This window comes from Periplaneta americana, chromosome 5, assembly GCF_040183065.1.
Source record: "Periplaneta americana isolate PAMFEO1 chromosome 5, P.americana_PAMFEO1_priV1, whole genome shotgun sequence".
NCBI lineage: Eukaryota > Metazoa > Arthropoda > Insecta > Blattodea > Blattidae > Periplaneta > Periplaneta americana.
In genome coordinates this window covers 6078529-6102416 of record NC_091121.1, presented here as the reverse complement: position 1 = coordinate 6102416, position 23888 = coordinate 6078529, and the positions used below count along the sequence as shown (strand labels likewise).

The following is a 23888-nucleotide window of genomic DNA, read 5'->3' as shown; positions in this document are numbered from 1 at the left end:
ATCATGGAAAAAGGACCTCTCAATCTGCCTTTCAAATAACCCGTAATGAACTGTTAACTGAACTGCTCGAATGTATATTTTCACTCTCAGTGCAACATCAGCGTATGAATAAATCGCTTGAAGCTTATTATTCGATTACAGCACAAAAATTAAAGATTTTCAATGAAATACAATACATATGATACAACAACATAAACTGGATTCCACTCAATATTAATACGGGTAGCCCCTCTGCTAAATATCTAAGTGTGTACATGGCCGAGGGCCTCAAGTGGAATGTCCAAGTCACACACACATGCAAGACCGTCTTCTCCATGCTTCATTCATTAAATCGCCTGAAAAATGCTCTAACCTTTCAATTAAAAAGAATTCTCATACAAACATTAGTGATGCTACATTTTGACTATTGCGACATTCTACTAACAGATTTAAATTTTAATTTAGTCCGAAGATTACAACGAGTTCATAATGCCTGCATACGTTTCATTTGCAACATCCGCAAATACAACCCTGTTACACATTCCCTTGAAACGCTCCAATGGGTAAGATTACAGGACGGAAGATATATCCATTCACTAATTCTCCTATATCGCATTATCAATACTTCTTCGCCTAATTATCTCTGAGTGCGTTTTAATTTCTTGTCCTCTTATCACAGCCTGGGTACTCGTTCTAAAAATAACCCTTTATTATCTATGCTGTGCCATAAAACAGCTCACCATTCTTCGTCTTTTACAGCATCAGCAATTCGTTTCTGTAACTCCCTACCCAGCTTCCTCAGGAACTGTCGAACAATATTGCAATTTAAAAATAAATTATTGAAACATGTAGGCAGTACTAAACCACATAACTAATAGCTTCAGTCTTAATTTTCCTGTTCCTTACTTTATCCTACCATGATTGTTTTATGTACTTTTATCATTTAAATTATAAATGTTCATTTTAATCCTACAAATTGTTAGTAGCCTACATATTTTATTCACTATTTCTGAAAATGTGTTTTCTTTATTCCTTATTCGTGTTTAATTCTCCCTTGTGTGTATGTGTGTATATGTAATTTTCCTCAGTGTTGTATAATTATAATTTACATTTGAAGAGTCCACTGCAAGAATGATGGATGTCACTTTCTTGTCGAAAATGAACCAAGACTGTCAATGCATAGCTTAAGACATATAGAATGTACATAGAGAGTTATATGGCATTAACACTGATAGTCATTGTCCAGTAATGATCGGAAAATCTCAGTTAAGCTTTGAGCGCTAAGCATTTCAAACTTTCAATTGCTTCTCCTGCAAAATGTATTCCCAATGACATCCATGATTCTTGCTGTGGACTCTTCATATTTATAGGGCTTTTAATTTCCTCCCTAATATAATTTACATTTGTTACTGTTACTCCAAGATATTTGAATTTTTCAACCTCTGCAAGGAATTCATTTTCAATTTTTATATTTGCATTTCGTACTATGTTCTGGTCGCGAGACATAATCATATACTTAGTCTTTTCGGGTGCTATTCATAGACATTTCGCAGCAAGCGCTACGAGCGTACTAAGCTAGCCCCGGTTATCCACTGGTTACTAGTACAGAATTCAAATCATATCCTATCGCTAACACTGGATTATGAATACGAAAAACGCTGGTCATCCACCGAAAGCCCGCGCTAAAAATGTCTATGAACATGGCCCTTCGGGATTTACTGCCAAACTCATCTCTTTACTTGCTTCAAGTAAAATTCCCGTGTTTTCCTAACAGTTTGTGGAGACTCCTGAAAATCATGAAAATGTTCCAAAAAAATTGTATTGTCTATTTTAATTCTTCCAAATGTAGGTATATTTTCATAACCGAAATGAATTCAACTAAATTCTGATGCTATTTTTTTTAATTAAAGCTGTAACGGGGTGTGGCATTTAAAGAGCTGTAAAAATTATTTTTTTCATCAAAGAACTCTTTTATACAAATTTATGGTTACAACAATACCGGAAACTCGCGAAGGACAAGGCAATAAATAAATAAATGAATAAATGAATGAATAAATGAATGAATGAATGAATGAATCCTTTTTTTTTAAATCTAATACCTACCTGAACTGTAGTTTTAACAAATTTATTTTTTTTCGTCTAACTTGAAAGTTGTAATTATTTTTAACGTTTTTTTTTTCGCTATATAAATGTCGAATCCAGCATCTTTAAGACATACGTACTTTCAGTTGTAAAGAAAGAAAACACTGTAGCTGTCGAAATTATACGAAAACATAAAAATCTCAATTTTCACAAAAGCTGTAGTTATCGGCCTTTGAAAAAACGCTTTTGATCCTTTTTACCAGCATATTACCAATAACGATCTTCAAACAAAGAGCACAGGTACAATAGAGATGCGTCGTGAAGTTGTGGCTGATATAAAAATAATCGTAATAAAACTGTTTTACAAACCTGCTACAGAAGAATCAAGAAGAATGAAGAACGCACATAAAATTGCACTGTTCCGCTTGTGACACATATCTGAGTGTTGTCCGAGTCAGAAATGTGGACTACTAAAAATTCGTCCAGCTACTACAAAGCTTACTCTCTCACTGACTGTTTAAACGTACACATTACTTAAGAGTAGACTATATCTAACAGTTCTGCTAAGAAGCCGGTGATTCCCCGAAGGAGCATCATCAGTGACCCTTCTTAGTGATAAACTCCACATATGCTTGCTCAGACCGAGGACAAACAAACGCAACACAGGGTGTTTTAAAATATGTGCAAGTATCAGACGTACGGATAACCATTAAGTTCGTTCGTATCTCCAAGTCAGGAGCCAGGTATCCTGAGTTAAAATTCGTATAAAGGTGGTAGAGTTTTTGAACACAAAAATGTGTTGCGTATTTCCTGTAAGTACGAGTACAAGAAGTAATTTAAGTTTAGACTAGGGAAAGTATCTGTAAAGGCGCGTCTCCACTATTAAACATTTAACAACAACATGTTAAATGTTAAATTGTTTACCGTTAATATCCCAACATGTTGATTGAACATGTTAATGCTAATTTCATTTAACACTTTGTCCACACTGTTAAACATGTTAAACTTGACTTTCTTTGCGTAGTCCACCATAAATAGTCTCTGAGATTTTTATATACATAGTGTTTTATTTTCAAATCTTGGACAATGGACTCAGATGAAGATCTGACTTTTGTAATTGCCTCTATTGCTTGTTACAAGGCTTTGAAAAGGAAGAAAATGAGAATGTGGATGTGGCAATATCTTAGTAAAAGACACTATGCAGGATACATTCTAAACGAGCTTAAAGTTGAATACAGTATCGATTTGGATTCAAAAACTTGCTGAGAATGTCAGAACACGATTTTAATATAGTGCTGCAAAAATACTTCCTGTTACATCAAAGAAATACACAATTTAAGAGCAGTCATTTCATCTCAATTAAAAAAATTACAGCGCGATTATCATAGGACCTACGACATGATAGATGTTAAAGGAGTGGGTAATATCGTATAATTATTCTTTCCGAAGTTTTACGAACGTTAACATACATCACCAAATACGACCATCACTGACGTCAACATAGCATTAACGTTTAGCGTACGACGAGAGTGCGAAAACTCTCTATTGTATTCTCGAGAACAGTTAAATAATAATTCCAGTTCTCTAAAACAGTCGGCCTTCTTAGTTTTGCCGGTGTATTCTTTTGCAGACACATCCCACAAACAAGGCCTTTCCATCAGTGCATTAATTTTATTCTAATGTATTTTCTTTCGTCCACTCCATTACTTCGAACAACTTACAGCCAACACCAAGGACCAATGATAGTATAAAAATTATCAAGATACGCGCCACAAAATCGGAACTTATAGTTGTTGCTATGGAAACTGTACGATCTTTGCCGAACTGTACCGACGCTGCACGAGCAAATGAAGTGACTTGACATGTTTTCCATTCCTGCTGGAAAACACGCCAACATGTTAAAAGTGTTAAATTCAACATACTTAGTTACCATGTTAAGTCAATTGAGACTTGAAATGTCCATATACATGTTAAATTCAACATGTTATATTTAACATGTTGTCGTTAATAGTGGAGACGCGCCTTAAGGGTGATTATCGGTAAAATCAGAATGCGTCTTACCAGAGAGGAAGAAAGTGTCAACGACAAGAACACTTCCGAGGACAAACTTTGGCTTTTTTTGGTGTTAAATTCCGTTTAAAAGAGCTCAATACATTTATTATTATTTATTTAATGGGCTAATGGTGCATCAGAATACGATACTGGATCACTTTAACCTTTCATTCTTTCATACCTTCCTGCCCAAAGGCAAGATTTTCACTATAAACCCAGCATTCTCCAATCTCTTTTCAGCCTTCCTCTTAGTTTCCGCATATGATCTGTTATCTTAATGATGTCTGTCATCTGATATCTTCTTCTGCCCCGAGCTTTTGACGTGAATATATCTGGAAGTTCCATCCAGTACTAGACTGCCATCCCAGAAAATCAACTTACACATTTTTAGGCGAATTTTGTCGCGCCTATAATTTCTAAATCCTTGCAGGTCATAATGTGAAAGGGAAAATGTTAGAAAAATGTCCAAAAATAAAATTGCCCAGGAATAAAATGTCAAGGAATAAAAACCAAGGGTAACTGGTCCAATGCAAAATGTATGTTTCTTGCAAGACGTGTAAACATTTCTTTATACTGTTACTAGATTAGCCCTTCTACATGACATTAACAACGAAAAGCGAAACGTGTCATGCATTAAAATCCTTGGCCTCATCTCATGAAATACCATCTCACTATCACAAATTCCATTGACGGGGTTATTTAGCGTGAATGGAATTGGTGATAGCGAGATGCATCATATGTGGAGACTAAGAGAAAAGGGAAAAATAGGAAAAATTGAAGAATGCTTGTTTGCTGTGAGACACTTGCTCTTGGGCAGAAAACTACGAATGACTGAATATAGTTTTATTCTAATAATTTATGATTTTATACCAGAACAATGGAAGGAGTCCATAATTGTACCTATTTTTAAAAAGGGGGACAAAACCAACTGTGGTAACTTTCAAGGAATATCACTTTTGTTGACGTCGTACAAAATTTTGTCCAATATTCTTTTGAGAAGATTAACTCCTTACGTAGATGAAATTATTGGGGATCATCAGTGCGGTTTTCGGCGTAATAGATCGACTATTGATCAGATTTTTTGTATTCGACAGATAATGGAGAAAAAATGGGAGTATAAGGGTACAGTGCATCAGTTATTCATAGATTTCAAAAAGGCTTATGACTCGGTTAAGAGGGAAGTATTATATGATATTCTTATTGAATTTGGTATTCCCAAGAAACTAGTTCGATTAATTAAAATGTGTCTCAGTGAAACATACAGCAGAGTCCGTATAGGTCAGGTTCTATCTGATGCTTTTCCAATTCACTGCGGGCTAAAGCAGGGAGATGCACTATCACCTTTACTTATTAACTTCGCTCTAGAATATGCCATTAGGAAAGTTCAGGATAACAGGCAGGGTTTGGAATTGAACGGGTTACATCAGCTTCTTGTCTATGCGGATGACGTGAATATGTTAGGAGAAAATACACAAACGATTAGGGAAAACACGGAAATTTTACTCGAAGCAAGTAGAGCGATCGGTTTGGAAGTAAATCCCGAAAAGACAAAGTATATGATTATGTCTCGTGACCAGAATATTGTAGGAAATGGAAATATAAAAATTGGGGATTTATCCTTCGAAGAGGTGGAAAAATTCAAATATCTTGGAGCAACAGTAACAAATATAAATGACACTCGGGAGGAAATTAAACGCAGAATAAATATGGGAAATGCGTGTTATTATTCGGTTGAGAAGCTCTTATCTTCCAGTCTGCTGTCCAAAAATCTGAAAGTTAGAATTTATAAAACAGTTATATTACCGGTTCTTCTGTATGGTTGTGAAACTTGGACTCTCACTCTGAGAGAGGAACATAGGTTCAGGGTGTTTGAGAATAAGGTGCTAAGGAAAATATTTGGGGCTAAGCGGGATGAAGTTACAGGAGAATGGAGAAAGTTACACAACACAGAACTGCACGCATTGTATTGTTCACCTGACATAATTAGGAACATTAAATCCAGACGTTTGAGATGGGCAGGGCATGTAGCACGTATGGGCGAATCCAGAAATGCATATAGAGTGTTAGTTGGGAGACCGGAGGGAAAAAGACCTTTAGGGAGGCCGAGACGTAGATGGGAGGATAATATTAAAATGGATTTGAGGGAGGTGGGGTATGATGATAGAGACTGGATTAATCTTGCACAGGATAGGGACCGCTGGCGGGCTTATGTGAGGGCGGCAATGAACCTTCGGGTTCCTTAAAAGCCATTTGTAAGTAAGTAAGTAAATTTATGATTTTAAGATTTGTATGTAATTTTAAGGTATTGACAATGTCAGAAACTTGTATACAAGTCTATTAATAGCTAATAAATGAGTACTGGTACTAAATGTTTCATCATACTGGAAAAAAAAAATATCATAGATTACGAAAAATAACCCCTGTTCTCTGATTCTTTCTTTTACTTTTCATTATGTCCTCTTTAAAATAAAATTTGCCTTCCAAGAAGCATATATTAAAAATAAAACAAATTTCACATGGTAGAAACTACGAGCATAGCAACATATATAATCCTTTCATATACAGTAGGATTACTTCAGCCAGTGGTATTGCTGTAAATTCATTTAGAGAAGGAACAATGTTGTTCACTACAGCCAAATCCAGTTCAAATTGATCTTGACCAGGGGCGAATGCTGGTCACGAAAGTTGGGCTTGCTCTTTTATTGATGGGGGAAGATGGGAGGATATAATTCATCTGGTTTGCAGACTTTTCGTGTCTTGTAATAGACAATGTTAAAGTATTTAAATTGTCAAAGCCACTTTTACACCATACACCGTTATCTGTAGAAAATAACAAACACGGCCAACAAAACAGTTTATTTAGTTTTTCGACCCTGCCAACCAATGCGTATTGTTGTATTGAGAAGTACTGAACGAGCGCACATATTCTCTATTTTTCTCCTTATGCTGTCTTTTTAAATCTGAGAGCCCTGGACATGGTCTGCCGTTCTTTATAATGTCGGTCTTCTCTTGAATATTCCTCCGGGAAAATGCATTTGATAATAAAGTTTCAATAACACACATTTCCGAACTCATTGCAACACTTCAAATTAACGTTTAAGAACTAATAATACATGCAGCAGCTAACATATGCATTCCGCTCATAAAATTACATTGCACTCGCAAATCACAGCACATTCACTGGTAAAAACTGCTGCCAATCAGTGTTACGAACTCGATTCTTAAACATCCGTTGTGGAGCCTTGTAGAAACCGCTAAATTGCTATATTGTCAATGTAAAATTATATTATTTTGCCGCTGAGTGCTAAAAATAACCGCTAAATCCCTAGATCAGCAATACAAGTTTCATAAATTTTACCCGCTAAACTAACGCCGAAAAACGCTAGATCTAGCGGGAAAACCGCTGAATTGGCAACACTGCTGCATGTGTGTAACGTTAAATAGTCGGTGTAGCTCTCGGACCAGAGCTTCATACAGCATATAACAGAAGCATGTGCTACTGGGACGGATTAGGAGGAAGGCACTTGCGCGCGCATCATATTCTCGCTGTTTCTACATCTTTCCTGTAGCTCCGAGAAACGAGCAAGAGTTGCGATCTTGCGGTGTGCAACCTGCGGATGGTATTATGCCTAGACATTATTATATAAATCAGAAGAAATTTTAATGTACGTAATCCCATTTTGAGAAATACACATTCTACGAAAATATTGGGCTTGCGCAGCAAGCATAGCATGCCCGGAGATATCGCCCCTGATCTTGACTATCATTACTGAGCACCATTTTTGTTGAAACAGTATTCCTACTATTAAAAAGGTCAAAGGACCTTGACTCATCGTCACTGTTTTCTCATCTTCACATTGTGGTTTTTGAAACTAAAAAAATTTTGTAATGCATTTTATCACAGAAAAATTTCCAAAATGGTACTGAAATTGAAATAACAAGCTACAACAAAATTTAAAAATTAAGTAGTAAAATGCTGTACAATGTCTATTACTTGCATGTTTAGACAAAACGTATGAAATTCTGAGTCTATGTTTCATTTTAAGGAACTATAGATTAGTTATTTAAAAACAAATGAGGCACTCAGAAGCAAAGTGATACAAGTGACGTTTAGTAAGTTTTGAGATAAATGACTTTGAAGTTGAAAAGGAAATTAAAAAATCTGTTACAGGACTATGTTGCTGTAAATTTACAGTTGTATATGTTGGTACCTATATTTTTTAACTTCTAAATATAAATTATCTATTCTGAAACAGTTTAGGTAAAATAGGGTCCTAAAGTCACTTGTATTATTTTTCCACGAAAATATTTTTGTGGAGAAGTAATATAAGTGCAACGGTTTTCAGTACTTGTATATTATTTAAAAGGAGAACAAGAACATTGCTTACAACACTGAAACATTCCTGTCTTAACAACATTTGAGCTTTCTTATTATCATATTATAACACAAAATGTGTCTGTATAACCGAAAGAATCAGTCAATCTTCTTTATGTATCCAGCTGTTTGCTGACAACATAAAATCCACTATAGTTCACTGTAGTCTATTCAGTTCTTCTTTTTATGAGAAATGAGGGCTATTTTGATCAGTGTTCATTACAGATGCCTGTTGCTAGTAGCCAGAGTTGGGATGTAGTCAATATATACTGCAGAACTGTGTTTTCTGCAACTGCTGCAGATTAGTTCCATGACATCTAACTTAAGAATGTATGGAGGATCATTTTTGGAACGATTTCCTGGAATTTGTATGCTATGTTCTGGAGTTACCCATTTCCATGGAGGAATTTCGTTCAGAACTGGAGTTTTAGCAATGAGTATGCCTGTGATACAGATTGGTATTTCTACTTTTTTTATTTTGTAGAAATTACACAGGATATTATCTGACAAGCAAACGTTCTGATGGGGGCAGATAAAAATGTTAATTTTTTTCTTCCACCATGTTAATAATGTCAAAAGAAGTGCTTATACAAATTTTGGCCACTCGACCGCAATTACGAGGCCGTCCAGAAAGTGATTTTCCCTGGGGCCGTTTGTAGAAAAAAGCACAATTGCATGGAAATATTTATTGAAACAGATACAGCAATTGTTGCGCTGTTTATCAACATATCCCCCGCTGTAATTGAGACATTTGTCATACCATAGGATCAATTTTTATGTCGTAGAAGTCAACCACCTCAGATCGGAACCAGCGTTTGACTGCATCTGTACCTCTCTCTGTCGATCCCATGAAATGAGAAATGTCTCAATTCCGATGGAAAATATGTTGAAAAACAGCTGAACAGTTGCTGCGTCTGTTCCAATAAATTTGTCCTATGAATTTGTGTTTTTTTCTGTTAACGCTCCTGATGGACTTATTTTTTTACGGCCCTCGTAATTGCGGTCGAGTGGCAAAAATTTGTATGAGCACTTCTTTTGACATTATAACATGGTGGAAGAAAAAAAATTAACTTTTTTATCTGCCCCCATCAGAACGTTTGCTTGTGAAATCTGGATGAGGCTTGCAATTTTAAATGAATTTTAGATCCTTTATTAATACATGGTGTCTTATTGGTTGAATATTACATTCAATTTCTAGGGCAACAGTTGATGTGGTTTTTGGTACTCCGAAAGAAAAGGGTTAAGAATATGTTTGATTTTAAATTAAATTAGTCGCTGTCCATTAGGTCTCTAGCCTCATTTGAAGAAGTCACATCTCTCTCTGCTGCAACATCCATGTTTCTATCATGAAGTACATCTGTAGGACTCCTACCGCGAGTATACCTTGAACTTTATCTCCCACGCACTCTTCCACGTCCACGTCCTGCAGTCCTTATTATAGGCCCCTCCTCATGCTTCAGGTCATCAAAGAAAGAGTGGTGTATGGGTGGGATGCATTACTATAGCTATTGCAAGTTGCTCCACTTAGCAAAAGTTATCCTTATTGGATCACTGTATAGTTGGTCCAGCTCAATGTGTGCAGGCCTTCCACGAAGATGTTTTGAAAAGTCAGAGCTGTAATCTATTACCTCTCTCCATTATGGGAAATTAATTAGTCATAAACAGAAGAAACGCAACAACACTATGTAAATAACACACTTGTATTAGTTTGTCTCTCACCCAAAACTCTGTATGCATTGTAATATAAGTGTAAGGCCAACATGGAACAGCACTTACTGGAACTGCACTTATATTACTTTTTCTCTGAACAGGAGTGACGTTAAAAATTTAGAATATACACTTATCTCACTTTTTAAAAAAAATGTCACTTGTATCATTTTGCTTCCGAGTGCCTCAAATATCATTCTTTTCTGATAAAAGTCTTATTTTACATGGCACATCCTTCCTTAATTTCATCAATAGTAACCCTAACTGCAGACTAAATAAGAAAGGAAAAAATCTATATGATACATAGTGACATAACATAAAAGGTATAAACAAACACATTAATTGATTTTCAAATGCATAACTTTATTTTTGGTAACTTCAGTGATTTTCATACATCTATATAACACAACATTTCTTAGATAAAAAGTTTCTCTTTGAAATATGTACACTATAAGAACAAGAGAAATATAAAAAGAATCCTTAAATTTAATTTGAATATTTGGTACATACATTCTTCTACAGCTGTTCTAAGCTATTTTTTTTTTTACTATTCTATCACATTTCTAGTTTATGGCAGCTATTGGCCATGTCTGGTTGATTAGATCTCTTCTACTTCTATACTACAGGTTATCAAAACACATCATTCTTTTATCTACTGTCATAGATCTCTGATTTACTTGATCCAAAATATGTTATCAGGAAGCCTAAATGTGACGATAAAACTCTTGATGGTCCATGGAGATATTGTGTCGTGATGTTTAAGACCTTACATCTACAGTGCTGGCCAGACTATTTTTTAGAATTTGGTACAAACTTGTGTCATATTTTAACAGTGTCATAATACATTAACAGCACTTAGAATATAAGAACGTAACAAGGTCTTTTATGACTGAAATTGTATCTTTATTACATTTAATTTATTTGCACAGGACAGATTTGTTCATTAACAACTAACTAGGCCTACTCTATAATACCATCGAATGTACGGTATTCTTAATTCATTGCTAGCTCTACAGATTCCGTTTACTGTTTTCAACTGAAAAGTGTTTAATCTTCAGAGAATCAGATTTCTCATAAAATGTTCATTTAATTTTTGCATTTTTTTTATTTGCTAGTTATGGTGAAGTTAACAGAAAGATGGTGGTAATATATAGTTTCTATAAACACCAGGAATTAACACTCTAATTTTATTTCACACGGTCATAATTATGCCCTGCCTTCAAATTTTAACATACCACTTGTGGCCAACAGATAGAGAAAGTTTTTCTCTATTAGGCAGCAGTGTCATCTCAATTCATGAATTTTTTGCACTTATGGCCTTCTTCTTCCCAAGATGCAATATGTTAACACATTTCTTTTAGACCAAAGTTTCCAAAACTTTTTGAAAGTAATGATAATCCTAAAGAATTTAAGGTTAGGCCCACATTGTGGCAAACAAAACTGTTTCAGGCTGAATGAAACTGATTGAAACGGTTTGCTACAACCAAATAGCTTTTGATAAGTAGGTTTCACAGAAACACACTATGCCTACTGTAACAAATTGAGTTTTTTTATCTACTGGTGGTGACTTCGAACACACACCATAGGGATTTCAATGCTAAAATTTATATTTTGTTATATTAGCTCTCCTAATTATTGTAGAAGAAAACGTCATTAAAGTTTCCTGTAGAGAAAAAAATTCTGCATCCATTTGTTTTATTAAATTAATATTTTAATTATGAGTGTGTTTGGAATTATTTAAAATTAAGAAGTAATTATAACCATCTTTAATGAAAACTTAATTAGAGTAGGTCATGAATAACTGGTATTTGTATTTAAAACAAAATAATTTAGGATCCAACCAGTTATGATAAAATTTAAAGGAGAAACAAATGAATGTGACATCTATGTGAATTAAATTTTTATAGATTGACAATGAAAATAGCAATGTTTACACTATTTCATGGTAAATTAGTGAATCACAATAAATGTTCAAATAGACCTCCATTTGCTGCTAAACAATAACCAAGTCTATTATAAAACTCTCGTCTGATATTTGCTCGCTGCATGTTTGATATCTTGTTGCATTCTCTACGTGCACTATTTCCAGTATAATACCATTTAATAATTTGAACTTTTTCTTTCATGGCATACATTTTCTCAGATTAACAAATGAAACACAAACAACAATATCTTTGCATTCAATTATTTTTACTAATCCATGGCCAACTGTGATTAGCATGCATTAAAAATTATTCAGTTTCTCTGTGGCAGGAATATTTTCTATTATTTTTTGGATTTCTATCCCCAGCCAAAAGTTGTTTTTAATGGTATGAGTGGATATAGAATTTTTTTCGCTACAAAAAACTTTCAAGACATATTTTTCTATAATAATTAAGGGAGCTAATATAACAAAATATAAATTTTAGCATTGAAATCCCCTTGGTGCATGTTTCAGGTCACCACACTGTAAAGTAAAATAAATTAATTTTTAAATGAAGTGTGATGCTAAGAAGCTCCTTGTGTGAACAGAAAAACGTCCTGCTATTTACAGCTTTAACTTGAAGGATCACAGCATCTCTGTGTTTGAAAATGACTTGTTTGCTGCAGTTTGTATTGAAGATGTTTGAAACAGTAACAAACATTTTGTTTCAAGCAGCTGGAAAGAGTTTGGCTGCGTCAGTGTGGGCCTAGTCTAAAAAATTGCGAAACACAACATTATTGTTAAGTAATTGTTATAACACACTTTTCTAACAAAGTGCATTGAGTAATTTTATTAAAAATATAGATAAGGGCCTGTACAAGAACTTGATTTTTAAACAGTAAACCATTTGTCCTAATATTCTTACATTATGAGAGAAAAATTATCAAATACCATAACAAATCACAGAAACAATTCTTCATTATTTTAGTACCAATACATTTGCACATGTTTTCTGCTTATTTGCAGTTCCATATGAATCCAGTAATTGATCATTAGTATAGTACCACAATCAGCAGTGAGATCACAGCTTTTTCTTTTTAGTACCCTTGTTAAAAGTCAGTTTTCCTTTATTTTAGTAAATATTCATATTACAGTCATTTACACAGGATTGAAATTCTAGTTTCACTGAATTGTTTATTGTGTAAGAAAAAAATTCCAATGAATGAGGATCACCAGTTTTCTGGCTACTAAAATTATTCAGGATTACTGAATTGTAAGGGAACCGATGACTTTATTGTGCCAAATAATATAATTTACCAACCAAACAACATTAAAGAACCACATGGTGACAAAATATTAAACTTGAAAGAAACAATTTTATATGTTTATTTTATTTCGGTGGCTATAAACTTTTCTCATTTTAAATTAAAGAATTCCATTGCATTCTTTTTCTTTAAATGCTTTGATCAGAATGATGTTAGCAATCTGATAGCTACCAGACTGTGTTAGGGAAATGGACGATAGACACGATAATTTCCCGTTTCTTTCTGTACTGGTATCTGATAATACTTCAAGGGTAGAGGAAAAACCTGAAAAATATCAGAAAGAATTCGATCAGGAGTTTCACAATTTGATACACTGATCACTATTCCAAGCAGTGGTCACTGAAATGAATATTATCGGTAAACAATTTCATCACTTGAGAACACTTGAAGTGTTACAATAGTTAATCTTCTGAAATGTTTTTAAAAATATATACAGCTTCTCTTTTAAATGTTTATAGTCAGAAAAGAATAATTAAGGGCTCTTTCAGACGATGCCACTTTAGCAGCGCCACTAGTGGCTCGTTAGTGGCACTGCAAACGCACGTTTGAAGCACTGTTTAATGCACTAAAATATTTGTAGACAATTTTTCAGTCTTCCAGTGAACATGGACATAGATGGAGATATACTTTTGGCAACTTTACTCATATGGAGAAAGAATAGACGTAAAAATATAAGAAGAGTCTGGGTCCATCGATTGGTTTTGGAAAAACAGAATTGAGGACTATTTCACACTTTATTTGATGGTTTACATTACTTACTTACTTACTTACTTACTTACTTACTTACTGGCTTTTAAGGAACCCGGAGGTTCATTGCCGCCCTCACATAAGCCCGCCATTGATCCCTATCCTGAGCAAGATTAATCCATTCTCTATCATCATATCCCATCTCCCTCAAATCCATTTTAATATTATCTTCCCATCTACGTCTCGGCCTCCCTAAAGATCTTTTTCCCTCCGGCCTCCCAACTAACACTCTATATGCATTTCTGGATTCGCCCATACGTGCTACATGCCCTGCCCATCTCAAACGTCTGGATTTAATGTTCATAATTATGTCAGGTGAAGAATACAATGCGTGCAGTTCTGTGTTGTGTAACTTTCTCCATTCTCCTGTAACTTCATCCCTTTTAGCCCCAAATATTTTCCTAAGCACCTTATTCTCAAAGAAAACAGTGATTATAATCATAAAATTAATTACAGACTGTGATGGAAAGCTCAATAAACATTTAATCAGAAAACAACCATTCCTTTACCAGGGCTAGAGAAACCTAAAGATGGCATGATATGATAATGTTCAAATTTTAGTTTTGTCAGGATGAAAAACGGAAACTAAATCTTGCTTGTTTATAGTTTTATTTCATCTATGGTTTTGGTTATTTCATATGTCATAGATCTTCGACACTAATGTCTTTGCTTTAGTTTCCTTCCGAAGGAAACAATACTACAATTTTTATCAAGGTTCTTTGGTTCCTTTTTTTTTTTTCTTTTATTTGGATAGGGTTTGAACCTGTGAGTCTCGAATTTAATGACAAGTATGTTAGCAACCGAATGTGGAATACACTACGTATAATATTCTGTACACAATTGAAAATGTTTTTGACGAGAAAAAGATGGAAGTTGAGTTTGCTTCAGATAGAAACTTTGTTTTTTAGAAAGTGATTTAATTATTAGATTGCTTTTGTAAGATTTTGAACTTCATCTAATATCTCCAGGATTATCAAAATTTATATCTATGTTCTATGAATATTGTGTACTGTACTGTATTTACCTAAACAAGAAAAAGATTTTCGCATTAGTTACCAGTATTACTTATAATTTACAGAGTTTTGACGAATTTGAGAACAAAGTTTGATAATTTATTATAACTCTCACAAATTAATTAGAAGTGTACCTGTACATTTTCCCCCAGTCTCTCACAAAGTGATGTTCCTATAGATACTTCATAATATTAATCCATTGGGATGTTAAAATCCGATTTAAATGAACACCAAGTTAATGAATTTAAAATTTCATCCATTTTTTACATTATAAACATGTGACTAACAGTAATAATTTTTTTATGAAAGCATGTTGTGAATGAATTCTTTATCACCATAATCTTTAAAATCCCTTCCTATAAGCAAATTCAGAATAATTCCATAATTGTATACACGCTAAATAATTGAGGAGTGTTTGTGGGAAATGATATAAGTGCCAGGAATCTTATTTCTGTTTTTCACATTTAGTTGAAACATTTTCCGAAAGAGCACGCTTAATATATATCCATTAACCTCTTCCCTTACTATATATTTTACCAGTTTTATGAAAAAAAGTGTCATATTTTTTATTTTTGTATAGAAAAATCACTAATTTTCTTACATACCTAAAAAATCACTATGAAATAGACATACATTCATACCTGAATTATTATCCCGAATTATCTCGTGCACCTTGATTCCAGCTCTGGTAGTTATCTCACTTTGATTTTCTCCTGAACTAATTACCAACTTATGTTTTTTTATGGATTAATTTATGAGGTACAATGCCAGTGCTGTTATCAAGGTGTTAAATGTTGCTTGTCGTGTGATAGACTCGAAAGCAGGGTTTTATGCACAGTGGCATATTGCATTCCGGATAGTAGCATCTGCTCTTGTGTCGAATTTGATCGAATTATTTTCAGCATTCTGTAAACACTTATTAGCATGCCGAATCGTCTCCTCGAATATAATGTTGATGAGGTCATTATCAAAGAATAATTTAAAAAATTGAGAATTATTGTTATCAGAAACAATGTTAAAATTTCAGGGAATGGGGACCTCGGTGCAGAAGAAGTGGTGCCAGGTGTCTTCTATTCAAATCACTGTCGAAAAGACGCGACATCAACTGATCTGAATCTGTATGTTGGTCTATAACTTCGTCTTTTGATACCGATGTTTCATTTTCTAAACTTCTACAGGAATATATTCCTGATCAAAAGTTTCGGAATCACTAACTTGATCCATCTTAACACAAAACAGCACAACAAAACACTAAACACAAACAGAAACCGGCGAAACTAACTAGCATCTACTCACTACTAACTGTGTGTGAATGCTATATGAGCATAGAATTCCACTCGCAAGGAAGAAGTACAAAACACTCCAACATATGTAGCAATATCTCTAACTTCTGTAGCCATCTAGTAAGGAAAAGGTTAATGGAAGGATGGAAACGTATATATTCGGGATAATAATCCTTAGCAGCGAAAATGGGACTCAAACGAGTTAACTTGGGTTAATAAATTTTGACAGAAGTTAGCAACCCGAGTTAACTCGGGTTAATAAGGGAAGTGGTTGTTTCTTTCTAAAAATTTACCATTTGGCTCTTATACAATTTTCCACAAACACTTCTCATTTGTAAGAATTGAAATAATATGACTGGTATAGCAACTAGTTGTGTTTATCTGGCCTGATCTTACGCACAAATGTTGAGTTGAATGGATCATATAGACAGTTCAATCTGCTCTTACCCATTGCTGATGGATTATTTTGGCTTGCTAAGTTTAGATTCTTAATTCAGCTACTCTGAAATAAGTTTACATTATTTTATGCCCAGTGAATCACGTAATTCTTGCATGTCATGCTGCTTTTGCTATGAAAAATTTTTAATATAAACATAATTTTGAAAGTTAAAAAAAATATTGTTATGAAGTAAAAATTTCAGAATATATATCTGTATTATTTGACTTACAGCCATTTATTACATAGGGGGGAGAGGAAGAAATTCCATTCAGAGAAAATCACCGTTTTTATATTATTTTTATAACAATAAGGAAAGAATTGTTTTTTTTTGTACCGGTATATAACCTATTCTGTTTTCATGTGTATACCGGTACTTTTCAAATAAATTCGAATTATTCACATTCATTTTTCATGTAGGTCTACCTATATATGTAGACTATATTTTGAATAAATTCGAAGATATACACAAGAATGGTGTTTTGTTTTCTCATAGAAATATAAGAAATAAAATACTGATATAGCAGGGGAAAGAATTTGGAAGTGCATTTCCGTAGTAATTGTGATGGATATTTAGATTTATCTTGTACCATATGTAAATTGCCTGTCTGTATTTACTTATGTACGTATCTCCGTGAAAACTTGTCTTTTTTACAAACAGATATCATATGAAAAATTTTAATTTTTCCCATGTAAGATACCTAGCAGAGTTAATGAAGTAACATAGTTACGACAGTACCGGTGCGAAATCAGTTATTTATCCAAGGGAGACTATTCTAGCCATGAAAACTATGTCGAAAGAAGTTCAGAAGTAAAATGTGACTTAGGATTGTAATTAACTAATTAAAAAAAATAGTTATCGGTAACAACTAAACTTTAGTCTAATGCCATAGGATAGCATTGTTCAGAAATTCAATAAATAGTTTTCATACGAATAACTTATTTAAATTAAAATTTGATTATACAGCTTACTTACAAACTTTTAACACTCTAGACAACTTAGGTACCGGTATGTAGTTAGCTTATAATAAACAATTTCGTGTGTTAAAATAAAAACTAAAATAAAAACCAAATTGTAAATTACCAAGTTAACTGGTTTCATCTTCATGTCAGCCATCTTCTTCCGGTTTCTTCAAGGACCTCACTAGTTCTTAAGATGGCTGACATGAAGCCGATACTAGTGAACTTGGTAATTTACAACTTAGTTTTTATTTTAACATACAAAATTGGTTATTATAACTATATTCCTAAGTAAAATTTGATAATATTAACTGAAATATGAGGAAAGGAACCTAGCATGGTATATTAACAGAAATTTTAGCATTGTTTTCTATTTATTTATGTCCACATGTAAAATAGAGACAGTCAGCCATATTTGCTCTGTTCTTTGAAGATATTTGAACTGTACTTCGAGCCGACAACTAATGGCGACCAATTACACTAATTTGTAATACAAGTACCATAATTACAAAGTACCGGCAGGTATAATTTTGTACTACAGCAATTATTCCTACTTAAAAGCATATATTCGGCTCTTTTATAATACTGTAATATCATGTGGTTCATTATTCTTGTAAGCCATTAGTACGGTACCTGTATATTAGTATGTTGTTTTTTCAAAAGCATTAATTGTATTGCATATCATTACTTATGTCTACTGTTCCACTTCGAATACTGATAGGGTTGTACTTAGATGCTTTTATAAGAATCTGCACTGAAGCATTAAAAGATCTGCATGAAAATTAACATACCTACAGACAGGGCCGCTGACAGAATTTATGGGCCCCTATGCAATATTGTACTCAGACCCCCTTGAAAAGTAACAATTACAAGTTACCAATTATTATAACCATAATAATTATTTGCAAAATAAATAAAATATAACCTCATACACAGATACGAACCTAAAAATATACACTTTTATTACATGAAAACTTTTAGCAAAACTTCACATTAGCACAATATATTATATTCATAAAACATTCCTAAACACCTGTAATTTCTAACTTGCAGTCCAACATCAACAAACAACTCTCCTTGAATTCATTGATGCAAAATCCTCAATTATAAAATTTAAAGACCTAGCAAGATCGCTCTCCAGACTAAGGAGGCAAAGTTTACTCAGTCGTTCTTGACACATTTTATCTGAATACATTTTTTATTTTCTTCATTTTGCTGAAGAATCTTTCAGGATCAGCAACTGTCACAGGAATTGTATAGAATATTCTAATGGCTATGCAAATATTTGGAAATAAACTGTCCAGTTTTAATTCCTTCAGATTATTTAGGAGATTCATAGGTTTAAGTGGGGTTGACCCTAAATTAGAGGCATGAATTGATTTTAAATATTTCGGCTCATCACTGATCTCTTTGTTAATGTCTTTATAATATTTTTCAAGATTAAATGTTAAGGACAGGAACGCCATTTCGTAATTTCAATTAAGAAACACGCCAAACGAATTAATTATCTTTGCATAAAAAACGGATGCTCCCTGGACCAAATTATCGTATTTTATAAATGTTCGACTGCAACAGAAGCCAGAAGTCTTGCTAAAGATGTTATTGCTAAAGAACTATGAATAAAAGTCAAATATTTATATATGAAGTGGTAATTTGTATTAATTCTACTATTGGTGAGTTAATGTGTCAAATTTATGTAACAAATATTCTTAAAAAAATTATAGTACTCGTATGTATCTACGAATAATTATTCTTAATAATAAAAAGTAATCACTCACTTAATTAATCTGACAGGCCCTTATTGCTCACGGGCCCATATGCACTCGCCCCCTTTGCCCCCCCTTCTCGGTGGCCCTGTCTACAGATAAGAAGGTATTCTCTGATTTGTATTTGTATTCAGTCAACCCTATAAATATTAAGAACCGTCAAAAAGTAAAAGACAACTTAAATCAGTAAAATTCTAATTACTTCACTCAAACATATTCACTTATATTCACTTTACAGCTGCGGCTAATGGCACAAAACTCATCAGTACTAAATACAACTTTTGCAAAATGCAATGTTCTTCATTTCGGTAAATACAGTAAGAATGTTTTTAATGGCTCATTCCTTTCATTCGTTCAATAAAACTGGAATCCTATAAAAAGATAGTTTATGATACATCATGTGATACAGTTGTGCTTCTTTAGTATCATATTGCTAATTCAGTATTTTAGAAATATTTAGAATTCAGTATTCAGTTTGCATAGTTTATTTTTCACTATTAATCAGTAACCAGAAAATATGAAGATGAAATAACTCCATCTAATGCAGTCAATTGCACAAGACCTTTGTAAACAGCACTTTCTATTAAAATCTGCAATTTTCTTTCTCCTCACTTAATGATTTAAGTTGGAAACATTTATTTTTTTGCCTCCTTTACCTTTTTCTATGTTTTTAAAATTACACATTTTAAACAACAGTGCATCCAATATAAAGAACATTTTTCAATTGACTGACTCAGATGTACACTGTTGATAGTTGAATACTCAGTAGGAAGAGAAGGTAAATAGTTTATTAATTTATTGATTTAATTCTTGATTTTCTACTTACCATTACACTGCATTTCTAAGTCAATCTATCGTATAATATCTTACATCCCATAACATGTAGTATTCTCTTAAGATAAGTCAGGAAATTTCAATAGATGAAATAGATTAAGGCATATTGAAAAATGTTCCTTTCCTACTAACAGTAGTACCTACTTAAAATACTAACCTCAACATACCTATTTATGAATATAACTTTAAACTAAAATATATAGTATTTTGATATTCATCAGACTTTATGAAGTTAATATATTTTTTAAAGAGATAGTCTATTTGAAGAATCAATTTAATAGGTATTAATCTTATTCTAATGTATTTCAAGACGTAAGGTCCTTCTAATTTTAAAGTTATGATATAGAGTAAGTAGTTGAGATATACGTAGTAGTTCGGTACCAGTAATTGGCACTGAAGTTGATTGTTTAGAAACTGTATCCAGAGAGTGGAATAAATAGATACATTTTCGGGTTTTGGCTATCCCAGGTAACTGTTTCATCTCTTATTAGAATTATTGTTAAAAAAGAATGAGATTAGAATCATAATATATATTTTACTATTTGAAATAATATTGTATTATCTGTAAGTTACCATGAAGGAGAGTATAATGAGGATTAAAAAGATACAAGATGGATAGAAACAGGGATATTCAAGGATCCTGATTAGGATGGTGAATTCATTTCAAGTCACAAAATGAGAATGTTAATGTACCGGTACCTGCATCACTACATCTTAATTCCGGTATATTAAAGAGAAAATAATACCAATATTTAAAACTATGCTTTTCTTTCCTACCAGAATTATTATTCTAGTCCTGTACATTTCATTTTGTGTAAATAAAACAACATTAGTACAGTTCTCTCTTTCTAATGTTAAGTGCATAATTTAAAGTATGTTTTTCTGCTAATGGACACCGCTTCCACCGTATATAGTCCATACTACATAATGTCCATAAGGTCAAAATGTCCATACGGTGAAAATATCCATGTACTAAATGTCCATACGACAGAAAGGTCATATGATAAAACGTCCGTTAAGTCAAAATGTCCATAGTGTCAAACATCCATAATGTCCAAGTTCAAAGGAAAATTCTGCTTGAATAGAACACAATAAATTTTATTCCATAACTCGTACAAATAAGTTATTAATCATCGGGAACCTGAGCCCCACTTTTAAGATGGTAACCAATACTTTTAAGATTTAAGAGAATTTCTTCTTTTTCTTTGTACCCGTTGTAGTTTCTCACAATCTGGAGAATTTTTCTTTGATTCGTCAAATACGTCTCATTCCCGGCTCTTTAATTTGCATATGCCTCACTCTTGCTTGCAATATTTGTCTCCAAATTCCATTTTCTTCGCGCTTTAGGCACTGTATAAATCGCTAAGTGGATGGATGTACAACCATCATGCGTCGAAGAAGATTGTGCCAGTCTTCTACCGCGTCGTTTGTGTGCTGCATGCCTTTCAGGCTTGGGAGGTTCATGTTCCTGTGTCGCCAATATATTTTTGTCCTATCTCTATTAAAGTCATGATGTTGGTACAGGTATCCACGAAAAGAAAGAAGTGGCTTACCCTTCTGTGATGGCATTAACTGAGGATTTCATTCCGTCTTTAAAAAATTCAGTTCTGATTAGTTCTGCATTTGAAAATATTTACATAGGTTACTGTAACTACCATGAACAATGGATATAGTGTACATTATAGAGCTATGGGCATTATGACTCTGGACATCAGAGAGAAGTGGGCATTATACTACTATGGACATTTTGACTCTGGATGATTTAACATGGACATTTTGACGTATGGACATTATAATCCTGGACTTTATGTCTGGTAACCTGGACATCAGGATTTAACATTGTCATAAAAGACCTATGCATAAAAAACAATGAAGAAATAACTTAATCAGTGGGATATGTTTGGAAATTAGTAGGTTCTGAAAATTTGCAAAACAAGAGAACATCATTTATGGTTGCTAGTTCAAAGTCTGAAGTTTCCTCTTGTTTTACAAATTGTCAAAGCCTGCTAATTGTTAAACATGGCCCACTAAGTTATTTCTTCATTGTTTTTATACATAGGTATCTAATAATGCTTTAAGAAAGGAACCAATGTCCTATACAAATAAAAAACATATTGTATGCAGTATATTGACATTTTGAGGTCAAAAGTACCGGTAAAAACTGGAATAGTGAATTTCTACCTTATTGTATTCGGATTATTTTACCATTTACTATAATCAGCAACAAATCTGAAAGTACTTTATCTTCTAATAATGGAAGAAATTTATGTATAATTCATCATGATTTCCATTAAAAATCATTAAAAGTTAAAAAATTCTGTAATATTCCATATTCAGTGAGAACAAAGAGGGTATATGATATACATTAACTAGAAAATAAAGATTGAATGTAACTTAATATCTTCAAGAATTTACATTATTAATTTATCATTTGTTACCTATTTAAAATTTTCTTTAACTTCGAGTATTTCATTTTCTTTTCTGTAATAATTTGAATTTTTGTAATAAATTTTGGGCATAATTTTGAAGTTTACACATACTTCCATAATTCTGTATTTCGTGATTTTCTTGTATATTTCGTAATCTTATTTGCTCCGTATGTTGTAAAAACAAATCTTTGTTGCCATATTTTGTGATCATTGAAATTGTTTTTATTTAAATGTTTTCGTGATGTTTAAATAAATATAATCAAACATTTAATGAGTGCTTGGAGATAAAAAAAATAAAATAAAATCTAGCCAGTATGTCATTACTTTCCAGTTATACTACTAACTTTATTGTTGACATTTTTCAGTGCAATATTATGCTTTTCCAGAGTTATAAAAATTCTGCACGTCAACCTTCACACGAATGTGATACGTATGCTGGTACAAAATAAGTTTGAAATGCTTTTTATTCATTGTTTTATAGAGTTCAGATGGATTGACAAATATTCAGATTCAAATAAATCATGATAATCAGTTATAGAAACAGCTGTCTCAGAGTTCGTCCAGTATAAACTATACCTTTTCTTAATTTTTATCAATTGGAAGAATTTGAATTAATTTTTGGCAGTGCATCAGTTTCTAACTATAAGCATTGGCAAATTCGCTTATGTCTAAATGTTAACATTAAGCATAATTCATAAAATTGCCATTTTATAAAATATAAAGGAGATACGTACATTGCTTCTTTTCTTTTAAAACTCTATGTGCATGTATAGATTACTATTCATATTAGTCACTTAAAATTATTTATTAGATTTAATTTTTAATTTGTGTTTAAATACTAAAGTGAGACAATAGTAATAGATTTTAAATAATATTTTGTTGTTTTCTACATAGTATTAAGACTGTTTTATAAATTTATAACACCAGTATATATAGTTTGGCAATAAAAATATTGTTTGTTCAGTAATATAGTGTAACTTAATAGATTTACATTTTA

At 32.9% G+C, this 23888-nt stretch overlaps 1 protein-coding gene across 2 annotated transcripts in view; it reads right to left on the bottom strand.

Moving 5' to 3' along the window:
• The window catches only part of LOC138699435 (uncharacterized), a 123991-nt gene extending 121402 nt beyond the window's left edge, over window positions 1–2589 (bottom strand). For both annotated transcript variants that reach the window (XM_069825299.1, XM_069825300.1), the window contains exon 1: window positions 2431–2589. In XM_069825299.1, coding sequence (XP_069681400.1) covers window positions 2431–2497 — 67 coding nt within the window. In that variant the 5' untranslated portion in view covers window positions 2498–2589. The remainder of the gene's footprint in view (window positions 1–2430) is intronic.
• Window positions 2590–23888: the final 21299 nt, after the last annotated feature.